Source organism: Garra rufa, chromosome 24 (genome assembly GCF_049309525.1).
Source record: "Garra rufa chromosome 24, GarRuf1.0, whole genome shotgun sequence".
NCBI lineage: Eukaryota > Metazoa > Chordata > Actinopteri > Cypriniformes > Cyprinidae > Garra > Garra rufa.
The window spans coordinates 29,754,820-29,767,962 of NC_133384.1; the positions used below are offsets into that span (position 1 = coordinate 29,754,820).

General features: G+C 31.1%; 1 protein-coding gene across 1 annotated transcript in view; it reads left to right on the forward strand.

Annotated features, from left to right (window-relative positions):
- Positions 1-763: 763 nt before the first annotated feature.
- cnbd1 (cyclic nucleotide binding domain containing 1) overlaps positions 764-13,143 on the forward strand; it is a 57,808-nt gene continuing 45,428 nt past the window's right edge. The window contains exons 1-3 of the mRNA XM_073830594.1: positions 764-785; positions 1,036-1,072; positions 1,199-1,300. Of these exons, the coding sequence (XP_073686695.1) occupies positions 764-785; positions 1,036-1,072; positions 1,199-1,300 (161 nt within the window). The remainder of the gene's footprint in view (positions 786-1,035; positions 1,073-1,198; positions 1,301-13,143) is intronic.

The window sequence follows — 13,143 nt, forward strand, 5'->3', positions numbered from 1 at the left end:
GAGTTGCATTTTGAAATAGTAATACTTTGATGTTAAGTTGTGTCATTTTGAACAGGTGATTTAAGTTCAATGAACAAATGATCTTTGGCTTATATGTATTGTATCCAAGCATTTGAAAAATGTGTTAAGTGGTTTGAAAAATGTGCATTTTGATCATTGGTTGTGAATTATGTGTCAAGAGTTTTGAAAAATGACATTACGGTTCTGTTATTAGTGCAAAAACGATTGTAAAAAACTATAACCAAGCGAATCGTTCAAAAACACTGATTCGTTAAGAAACAAAACAAGCGACTCGCTGAGTGATTCGTTCATTCGATTCATTCAAAAAGACGAGTCACGACGCTCACTTCCGCTTTGGCCTAGTTTGGAAGTATTTTCGACGGCGATGCAAATACAGACAAACTAACTGGAAATATTACGTCTAAATTGTAAGTAATGCAATATTAATTTCTTTTTTACTGATATGTTAGCCTGTTAGCCATTTTGTACCGCATTAACTTGCTAAATGTGAGTTGTCAACAAACCATCGCCGTGAGCTTTGTATTTCTCGATTAGAAACGTGTTTTTTCAATAAGCTATTAATAATCACGCTTTATTAGTGCTCATTTAACAGGATAACCTTGTACTCTCTGTAATATGAGTACAAGACTGTTGCCATGACGGACAGCAACAGGCCAAGCACACTTCAACAATCATTTGCTTGCAAGAAACCTGATATTTCTCCCTGTTACAATGAACCCTGTTTTCATTTACTGCATCAGCCATGCGCCGATACCGACATTCAGGTACAGAGACATTTCAAATAAACATGTTTAATAATGTAAAAAGTTGTATTATACATCTTATATATATTGTTTACATTGTATTGGCTCACTTTGTAAATGAAAAAGTTGTTCTATACTGCATACTAGTGCAGATAGATAGAGGAGACTGGGGTTGGTTGTCACATTTTTACTTACTGAATGTTTCTAACACTGTAAAATTGTTTAAAATGTTTTTTTTACTGATCTGGTAAACTTTCTTCTTTTCTCACAGACATTGATTACACACAGCTAACCCGGCTAAATGAAAGGTACAAATGCCCATTAATGTGCTAAATTAATTTCTAAATGTTTCAGTTGCTTTTGAACTTGTTGAACTAGTGTTTTAATATCCTATTTTAAAAGACTGCATAACAGTTTTGCTTCTCTTCACACAGTATCAATTCAGAAGAGGCCCATGAAAAATTCATGAAACTTTATCAAGAAATATTCCTGCGCCCTCAGACATCTTTACCCAGAATCCAACTCAAGACTAGGATGTGAGTTACTGTTTCTTTAATATTTCAAACATTATGCACAGTACTAATGAGGAATCACAGTGTGTATTATGGGATCAGACCATTAAAACTTAAAAAAGTCATTTTAAAATTTAGCTAAGTAAGGAAAAAGTACGTTTTGCATTGAAGTCTGTGGGCTAGGCTTTATGGAGTCAGCTGTTTCCAATGTAGAATTGCTGAATTCCTTGAAATTCTGTTTAGAATCAAGTGCAGATCATGTCTGCTTAGTTTCAGCGAGCTGTTTGTGATCAGTTTCAGCTAATGGTGTAATCCTCTTACCTTGAGAAGCAGTTTATTCAGCTGCAAAACTTAGTACTTAGTAAACTGTAGCAAAGTAAACTAATTAAAGCTCAGAATTCGATTACCATATGAAGGAATCATGCACGTACTTCAAATGTAAATTGTAAATGCAAATTAAAAAATTTTACAAACACAAAAGTAAGTTATTTGATTCAAGACCTGTTTTAATGTCCCTTAAACAATGCAACATTTAAATTAAATGCATGTAGAATATTGGTTCCCACTCAAAGGCTGATTTTTTTTTTTAAATTAAAAACACAATGTTGTGAAATACTATTACAGTTTTTATATTTAATATGATTAATAATTTTGAGGAAACCAGGGCAGTGTTATTTTAGTTGAGAGATATTATTAGTTTTTTATTAATATTTATTAGATTTTTTACTTTTTATTTATTTTTTACTTTTATTTTAATTTATGTATTTATTTTTATTTACTTATTTGTTTTTTTTTAGATTAATATTAATAAAAATGTTGTTATATCTTCTACCTTTACGTTTATCATTTTTATTTAAAGTTTTACTCATGTTATCGTGTCATTTTAGTTGTTTGTTTGTAAATATGTCTGTATAATTTTTTAATCAATTTTTATTTATGGTGTAGTTATTTTAATATATCAAGTTACGCTAAATAAGAACAAGAAATGGTTCTTTGGCAGCTAGCTGAAATAAAATGTAACCTGTTTAAAAAATTTCAGTCTAGTAAACATTTTTTTTAAATGTAATATTTGTTATTTTAGCTTTATTTTAATTAACAATGTTTTAATAGTTGAAGTTAACATAATAATGTTTATATACTGTATCTGAATTACATTTTTCTTTCAGTGTTTTGCACATTACTTTTATACACTAGCAGGTGCTGACAAACAAAAACAATTTTAATGTAAAAGTTTTTATTTTATTTTATTTCAGCTAGCTGCCAAAGCAACATTTCTTGTTTTCATTTCGTTTAACTTGATATTAAAATAACTAAAACAGCGAGAAAATGTATAAAAACTATACAGACATATTAAAAAATAAATAAAACTAACAAAAATGACAAACGTACAACAAGATTAAAAATAACATACATAAAGGTAGAAAAAAATATAAATTAATATGAATTCAATAAACAAAAAATGCATACATTAAAAAATAAAAAAATCTAATTCAGATAAAGTATATAAACATCTTTATTATGTTCATCACTACAACTATTAAAAACATTTTGTTAATTAAAAATATATATAGCTTTATTTATATAAAATACTTTTTTTGTTATTTTTAGTTAAAGTTAACTCATTTTGTTATGTGGTTGTCATTTTTAATTAGTTTGAATTTTTGTTTTAGTTATTTTAAGTTGCTTTGGCAGCTAGCTAAAATAAAAGATAAAAATGTACATTTTTACATTTTTTTTCTTTAGTTAAGATTTGTTATTTCAAATAATGGAATTTTTTTAATGGTTTACATTTTTTCGTTTAGTTAAATTTTTTTATCTTATATTTTGGTTATTTTGTTTTAGCTTTATTTTAATTAACAAAATGTTTTTAATAGTTGTAGTTAACAATTTTTTTCAGTGTTTTGCACATTACTTTTATACGGCAGTAGGTGCTCATTAGGAGTCATTAAATTATTAATCAACTGAATTGTTCATGATTTATTTATTTTTTTAATGTATGCATTATTTGTTTATTGAATTAATTTGAATGAATTTTTTCTATCTTTATGTATGTTATTTTTAATCTTGTTGTGTGTTTGTCTTTTTTAATGTCTAGAGTTTTTTGTTTTATTTCTATTTTAGTTGTTTTAATATATGAAGATAAACTAAATGAAAACAAGAAATGTTGCTTTGGCAGCTAGCTGAAATAAAATATAAAAAACTTTGACATTTTAATTTTTTTGTTTAGTTAAAGTTTATTTTATTTCAAATTATATATATATATATATATATATATATATATATATATATATATATATATATAAACTTTAACTAAACAATTTTTTTAATAAATAATAATTATTATTTATTTTAGTTTTTAGCTTTACTTTAACACTTTTTTTATTATATAATAACCCATCTTTGATGAATAGAACAGCTTTCCCCCCCTTTTTTCAAAATGGGAATCTTATGTACTATTATAAATGTCTTGATGGTTACTTTTGATAATTTTAATGCATCCTTGCTGAATAAAAGTTATTTATTTAAAAAAAAAAACTTCAGAACAAGTGTTTATATTTGTTTATATCAGACTCAAAGGTGCTTTCAGTACGCCTCTGCATCAATAATCATTTGTAAAATTACTATTTTTACCACGTAGGAATAAAAAAAAGCTGTATTGTGCCGTTACTTTGCTAATAAGAGTGTGCTTTTCTTGTACGTCAAACCTGCGTCATTATTCTAAAAATCACTCTTGTGCCTTTTTGGAAAGTCGCATATTGTCAACTGAAAGTCGCAAACAGGAAGTGTTTATAAAAGACACGTGGCCCGCGCGCCTGCAGAGGCGTGATGCAGAAACTGAGGACCTGTCAGTCATTTCAATCCCGCTGTAGTCCCACTCAGAGATGTTCTGAGTAATGTTTACAGTCCTCTCGACAGCCTGCTGGAGCAGCAAAAAAGAATGTTCTTGTGGGTAGTGACATATGAGTCATGGCTCTAATTGGCTGGAATATAGATCTGCTCCCAGTTGGAATCGGGTGTCTTGAATAGCGTTCACAAAGAAAGGTTATTTAAGGATTGGTTAAAATGAAAAATGGTGAGTGATTATCTTGTAAATCAACTTTAGGACTGTGGTTAAGGTAATTCTGAATGCACTGCTTAATGTGTCTGCGCTTTTCAGTTACACCATCAATCAAAAGTTTGGACACACCTACTCATTCTTTGTTACTTTTCCTACATTTTAAAATAGTAAGGTCATTAACAGTATGAATTCACACCAGTTAAAGTTGAAATTATGTCTTATATTTGAGCATATGGTATATACCTTGAGTTATGTGACCATGGACCATAAAATCAGTCTTATTTGTAGCAATAGCCAAAAATACATTGTATGGGTCAAAACTATCGCTTTTATCTTTTATGCCAAAAATCATTAGGATTTAAGTAAAGATCTTGTTCCATAAATTTCCTACTGTAAATATATCAAAACAAAACTTTCGATTACTAATATATGCTTTGCTAATAACTTTATTTGGACTACTTTAAAGGCGATTTTCTCAATATTTAGATTTTTTTGCACCCTTAGATTTCAAATTCTAAAATAGTTGTATCTCGGCCCAATATTGTCCTATCCTAACAAACCATATCATAACCATATTGACCTTTATGACTGGTTTTGTGATCCAGGGTCACATATTTAAACAAAATATGAACAAAGTGTATTTATAGGTACAATTTATGTTTGTCTTAAAAGAATAGTTCACCAAAAAATTTAGTTTGCTGGAATTTACACTCTCAGGCATCCAAGATGTAAATGAGTTTGTTTCTTTATCAGAACAGATTTGGGGAAAGTTTAAATTATGCCTTATTTTTGAGCATATGGTATATACCTTAAGTTAAATGTTACCCTGGACCACAAAACCAGTCTTAAGTAGCAATACCCAAAATACACTGTATGGGTCAAAATTATGGATTTTATTTAAGTAAAGATATTTTGTAAATTTCCTATTGTAAATATATCACAACTTAATTTTTGATTAGTAATATGCATTGCAAAAAATTTCGTTTGGACAGCTTTAAAGGCAATTTTCTCAATATTTAGATTTTTTTTGCACCCTCGGATTACAGATTTTCAAATAGTTGTATCTCGGCCCAATACTGTCCTATTCTAACAAACCATACATCAATGGAAAACTTATTTATTCAACTTTCAGATAATGTGTATAAATGTCAATCTGAAAAAGTTGATCCTTGTGACTGGTTTTGTGATCCAGCCAGGGTCACATATTTGAACAAAATATGAAGTGTATTTATAGGTACAATTTATATTTATCTTAAAGGAATAGTTCACCAAAAATGTAATTTGCTGGAATTTACACTCTCAGGCCATCCAAAATGAAAATGACTTTGTTGACTTACAGATTTGGGCAAAGTTTAAATTATGTATTATATTTGAGCATATGGTATATACTATATACCTTAAGTTATATGTGACCCTGGACCACAAAACCAGTCTTAAGTAGCAATAGCCAAAATACATTGTATTGGTCAAAATTACGGATTTTATTTAAGTAAAGATCATGTTCCATGAAGATATTTAGTAAATTTCCTATCGAAAATATATCAAAACTTAATTTTTGATTAGTAATATGGATTGCAAAGAACTTCATTTGGACAACTTTTTGTTCCTCAATATTTCGATCTTTTTTTTTTTTTTTTTTTTTTTTTTTTTTTTGTGCTCATATTCCAGATTTTCAAATAGTTGCATCTCAGCCAAATATTGTCCTACTCTAACAAACCATCAATGGAAAGCTTATTTATTCAGCTTTCCGATGATGTATGAATGTCAGTCTAAAAAAGTCCCTTACGGTTTTATGGTTCAGAGTCACATATTTGAACAAAATATGAACAAAGTGTATTTATAGGTACAATTTATATTGATCTTAAAGGAATAGTTCACCAAAAAATGTAATTTGCTGGAATTTACACACTCAGGCCATCCAAGATGTACAGATCTGGCCATTAAAAATGCGTCTTTTTTCACGCGGCAGCCTGCAATTCAGCACGCGTCGCCACGCGGCGGCCTGCAGGGGCTTTTTTAGGTTTTTTTAAAACGTTGTTGCGCTTCATATAATATCCACCAGGTGGCGCAAGGAACAACATTCTGTGGCCAAGCCCTGCACAAAGAGGGCTATTTGGACAGTATTTATGTCTGTTGTTTCAATATCTGGCGCCATAATCGGTAATTCATTCTGTATGTAACGGCAAAGTATTTATAATTTCGTTTCCTTTTTATTAAGTTAATTTAGAAAAAAAAATTGGAGCATTTTTGTTCGTTAAACGTAAGCTTTTTGTTTCTTAAAGACCAAGCGGCAGACAGTGAGTTGACCTACTCTTTCAATTTGCCTTCTCAAATCACGAATTGGCTAAACTAAAATCCATAGATGTAAAATAAAAGAAATAAATAATAATAGATATAAATATGCGCTATTAGGTGCATATCCAATCGTTTGTGCGGAGAGAGCAAAACACATTTTTAGGACATGAAGGCTCAAGCTCGATCAGTTACATTTTTTTTTCAGTGGAAAATATTTAACCGTTATTTTTTTGTCAGACATGATAAATAAATATGTAGAAAGACTTAAATTACTACTTAACGAAAAAAACAAATAGAAAACAAAAACTGTTTTTATTATGTAGCTAGTCCATAGAGATGCATTTCTCTCTAAAGGCGCGCGTCCAACGAGGATATGAGGACTGTTAACTGCATCATCACTGACTCAGAAAACAGTAGTTTCTAAATAAATAATTAAAATATCTCCTTACTATTAGACAGTCATGGTATTTACTTTTGCCAGTGTTTTGTGGTAAGCTTTAAACAAGGAACCCTTCCAAGCTGTGCTGAACGTGCGCTCAATGCTGCTAACAGGACCGTCATGGTAGCCTGGTCTCGTGGTTCCTCCAGCGCTGCAATTTTTTTTTAAATCACCACTGAATGTCTAAAATATAATTTTAGCCCGCATTTGATCTTTGACGGACTAAAATGCAGGGCTGTAATACGTCTTAAAAGTGGAACATGGAAATATAATGGATGTACTGCGAAAAAAGTTTTATACTCGACATTGTTTCCAAATGGTTAAATGTGAGATTCTGGAAATGAGAATTAAATTTAGCGTGTCGGGTCGGGAAGAAAATTATTCTAAGTGGGTATATATAGGCTATATATTCTAAGGGTATATATATAGTTAGTATCATAGGCGGAGCGTGTGTAAGGCTGGGGAAGGCTTGACCTGGGGCCAAAAAATGCCACTAAATTGGACATATTCCCCTGCCCAAACAAAATCAATATATTACGTCTGTTGACAATAAAATGAAAATGAATAGAAAATGTAAATTGCGGCATTACATTAAGATCAGATAATCTGCACCGTAATTCTTTTTAGGCGTTTTTACAGTGTTATAACGAACCACACACGATTCTGTTGGGTTAGGAATGCAATGTCTATCAGAAGCGTTCAAATGAGTCTTGTCAGTTTTGTTGAGTGCGCGCAACTCTTGATTTTTAAAAAAATCATAAACAACAAAGCTCAGACGCACCTAAAATGTAGCTATAAGTAAGAGATTCGTTACACAGGGAATACAACGAAATCATGGTTTACATTTAAGATACAAGTTCATTTAAGATATAAGATAACATGTATATTGAAAAGTTCTTTAAAAGCATCTGGATGCAAAAATAGTATTTTTTAAAGGTGTTTTTAAAGCATTTGCTTTATGGATTAAAATACTAATAGGCTAATAAATAATTTGCATATCGGACAAAATTGCGTTGCAGCAAATCCTCTAAATTTTAAGATATATAGAACAGAGAAACATAAAATCTGAAAATATAAGCAGCTACAATTATTAAAGTTTTACATATACTCTATGCCAGTATAATTTGTAATTATAATTATTTTATAGTATATTCTATAACATTATAATTTTAATAGAATTATAAAATAAATATAATCAGCCCTGTTTTAGGCTTTTCCTTACTTTTATATTTTAGACATTCATCAATAATGGAGATAAATAGAAAAATTTCTCGCCATTTCTAAATTGGACGTGCCTTTATATAGAAATATCTTTAAATCTTTAGGCCTACAGATTACATAATGAACGTTTCTATTTTCGATTTGAATTATTTCGTTTTAAAGTGGTAATTTAAAGCTTTTGTTCATTGTGAAGCGATGTTCAAGAACAGACGGCAGAAAGCGCATCTTCTGTTTTCCTTTATTTTATAAACGCATGAGTTGTTTATAGGCTATTGTGAGTGCACTAAAATAAAAATGGACCCGTTACAGGTCAGAATGATGTATTACTCCTATACCTTTATAAGCAAAAATGAAGAAATTATTTATTTATTTTCACACAAAAAAAGTGATTGCACTGGTGCCTCCATTTTTTTCACAACCTTTCAAACATCTAACCTCACAATTGTTAATGAGGGTCGTTCGTGTCACTTTTAAACTTGCCATTTCACCTTTCACCTTCCCCCCAACCTATGAATAAAGGTGAGAAGAGCTGGCTTGGCTCCGGGGGGGGGTGAAGTGCTAGGGGTGTCTCATTTCTCGTTAGGTTGGAAGGGTAGGGGGAAGGGGAAGGGCCAGATAGGCCTCCAAACAAAGAATTTTCGGGACCTCATTTCAAACGAAGGGCTAAGAGAAATTTCCATTTTCCAACATGCCTGCTCACTCGAGCAAGCAGACTTATAAATATAGGTAATTTTTGCCATTAATAAGGATATTTATGACAATTTTTCATTATATGTATATTACCTTTAATCTTGTGTTTGTGTTTATGGTGTTGTTCTGTAAATAAACGTTTGCAAAAAATCGCTAAAGTTTGCTAGCAGATAGCACTGTTTGCACTGATTGATATTACAAAATATATTTTTATGTCATATACACTTGACTGCAAGTTAGAAACATGGAAGGCCATGTGGCGAGGGAATTTCCCACACCCCAGTCATTTAAATCAGTACATAATAATGAAAAAAAAAAAAATACCTTACAATTAAAAAGAAGCAGATTTTTACCATCTGAAATTTCTTAAACCAGTGAACCCCTGTAAACATTTCAGTCCAAGGATCCAGTAAACCAATGCGCTCAAATTGAAAGTTCAAAAGGAAATTCAATGGAGTAGAATTTAACACTTTCTCAGAGTTAGATTTTAACACTTTCTGGAGTTAAAATATTAATCATTTGGAGAGTAATTTTAACTCTAAAATTTAGTTAATTATAATTTAAACTCTTTAACCAGTGTTAAAAACACTTCTTAGGGTAAACACAATATGTTTTATGTGGAAATGACTACACTGAAAGCCATACTCTCAACTAGCTGCTTTTATTTCAGGAAATACATAGATTGGATTTTGAAATTCCATGCATGTAAACACTTTGAAATTAACTGCTGTCATAAAATACTGTAAAATCTAACAGCAAAACATTTACATTTAATACATGTCTGCAGTGCCAACAAGAAATGTTTAGTAAAACTGTATACAGCATAGTCAAAAACACATCATTGCATTATATAAAATCAAACCTGAATAATTATAAAATAGTGCAGTAGTATTGTGTAACCAGAGGTAGATATACATCAGATGAAGTAACAAGAAACAACTCCACAGTGATACCAGGATACATTCCATGAATTAGTTTGAGGCGCCTGAATAAAAACAAAACTGAAAGCTGAAGGATGGAGCACAGAGGACAGAACTTAACATTTTGCTTAAATAAGAATACTGCTTGTTCAACTGCCTTGCTCTCAGTTCTTTGACTTCAGTTCTACCTATATCATTATTATATACATTTGTCTTTAAAAAAAAATATGTACAGGCTGGACAGAGCATCATGATACTTTACTTTACTTGAACAGCTCTTCAACAATACCCAAGGTTTCACATGACTGACAAGGCGAAACTTCTCAGTCCAAGACGATGTAAAAGGTGGAAACCTGTGCTTTTGATGTCCCTGAGGAAAGATGATATGGCTGAGGGTTTTCTTTAGTGGCCAGATGATGGTCATCAATACTTTGGCATGACCGAAACACAAGATAAACATCCCTTTATAAACAATAGGCATTAAAGGAAGAGTCCACTTCCAGAACAAAAAAATACAGATAATTTACTCACCCGCTTGTCATCCAAGAGGTTCATGTCTTTCTTTTCTTTCTTCAGTCACAAAGAAATTGTTTTTTTTTTTTTAAGAAAAGATAATCGTTCAGACAAATGTAAAAATATATATTTTTTTCAATAACATTTTGAAGTATTATTTAATACTTACCAGTCCTTTGACATCCAAAAAGCAAGAAAACATGTAGTACATCAGCTGAGCCCTGGTCATCTTTTTTCAGTGTTGTTTTATCTCAAAAACTTCTGCTGGACTACACAATAACATCAACAACATGTTATTTACAAAATAAATCATAAAATTACAGTCACTTACTCTTTATTAACTGATTACTAAACACATAACTCACCTGAATTGAGAAAATCTGAGAAACAAATTTCGTCCAGTTTTACTACTACTTCCCTCCATCCAGCACTTCTGTCAACATCCTGACAATGAAGAGAAAACATGTAATTTAAAACAACCTGTTAGTGTGATTGAAAATGCAAAATGTTTAATATGAAAGCCACGAACTCTCATAGGTCACGAGTCACTACTAAAACATTTGTAACGTTAGCCGTTACGACTCAAAACATTGCAGGCATTACTTTACACGTTCATGGCTAAACTATGATCGTTTTTAGCCAGGGTAAAGTTAGACTTAGACACTTCAGTTTACTGACATTGCTAGATATTACCTCGTCTCGTCGGCATGACATTATGGAAGCTTAACAGAATGTTTCTTGAGCGAGTCGCAACTTAAATTTGACAGCAAAACACTCGTTTACAAAAAAATAAGGTGAACAGAAAGACGTAAGCTAATATTAGCTTGTTCACATCGAAAAAAAGTCCGCTCAAAACAGCCATGTTTTGCATCGGAGATTCATTCAACACAAAGTTCGCCGCGGTTATTGGCGTCAGTACACTAACGTAACAGCTATAATCAGCTGTCTGTCAGAAGATAAAGAACATTTTGGAGTTAGTTTTTTACCTACCTCATGACGAAGTAGACAACTTCATCAGTCGATCGTGTGGCAGAACCAGGCTCGTGTCATGGCGCGCTCCTGATGTAACGTTATTGTTAAAACGTGCCCCTGAACACCAATGAATGAACTCCGAAATACAACACAGCCAGGGAGTATCCCGTAACACAAACTGTTGTGAAAGTTAAAGAATAAACTCCAAAAATTTAACTCTTTCACACTTTTTTGCCTAACTCCTGATTTTCGAACTCCAGCAATTTGCTGTACACAAATGAAGCATTTACCCACTTCTCAAGGCACCACTACACCACAGATTTGCAATTTGCCGTGCATGTGATAACGCATTGTTTGTTTTGCTTACGGCCATATGTGTACATGTGAATGAACGGTGCGTACACCGTACATTTGTACTTTTTGCAACGCTACAACATTTTTTTCAACATCTTGAAATGTGTGATAAACATCGGCGCATGTCCTCTGATGTAACATTAAGAACTAGCGACAACGTATGATGACGTATAACAGTGTTGTAGTGGTTTCCCATTCCTTAGCTAAGCTAAGCTACAGCAGCAACACGGCAAAAGTAGTTTACTACATCTAAGCTATTTTTCAAAATGTAATTTTTCTACATGGTATGAACCATCATCTTACCAAATCAATGCTTTCTCAGTGGTCAATAAAATTGTCAGTCATACAGGCATAAAAGTTCAGTTTAACGTTACTTGTTTATTCAACAACGCTTCCAAACCAATTTGGCAACAAAAATCAGCATCATTTACAGGGCTGGATTTATCTCATATTGTGACATAGGCAAACAAAATTTTGGAGGGTTGAATTCTTTCTTTTAAAAAATGTTTTGAAAAAAAAAAGGCACTTGTTTCTGAATATTAAACGAATAAAACAGGGGAAACACAACAATACTGAATAACTGAATAAACTAGCCATACAAAGATTGATTTCAAAGATTTCATGAGAGCCTGATTTTTTTAATTCTCAAAATTTATAGAACAGAACATGGAAGTTTGAAGTATCAAGAATATTATATCCGCTCCTCGAGTACAATACCTTTTTGGACGCCTTGAGAGAGAAATTTATCTTTACGGATTACATAAACGAGTTTTTGTTTTCAATTTGTTTTATTTCGTTAAGTAATAATTTAAAGCTTCCTATAGATATGATTATCATCTCTGTAGAAATTAATACAATATTAAATAATTATATAGGCGATGCTGTATATGCTAATGATGTCTGTGCGCAATGTAGACAGCATTCACAAGTTTATCATGAATAAACATTACATAAAGTACTTAAAATTTAATAGCCTCACAAGAAACATTTTATGCATCCCAGAGTCTTGTCCATTAACTGACCTTCTTTTTTTCCATAATATTTGTATTATTCGTTTATATTCGTTATTTTCACCTTTATTTTGATCTCTTTACAAAACATTCTGAATGTTTTTATTTATTGTGAATCGCTTAATCTAAATAACTTTATGTATATATGCTATTTGCCATTTTGCAAACATTGTAAACGACAATTATGCCAATAAAGTTTTGACTTTTTGATTGTATTTATGCCCGTGTGTGACCATAAACGATTTACAAATGGAACTAATGATTCACTCGTCAATGAAACACTATAGGTTATCTATTAATTAGACGAATATTATATATATATATATATATATATATATATATATATATATATATTATATATATATATATATATATATATATATATATATATATAT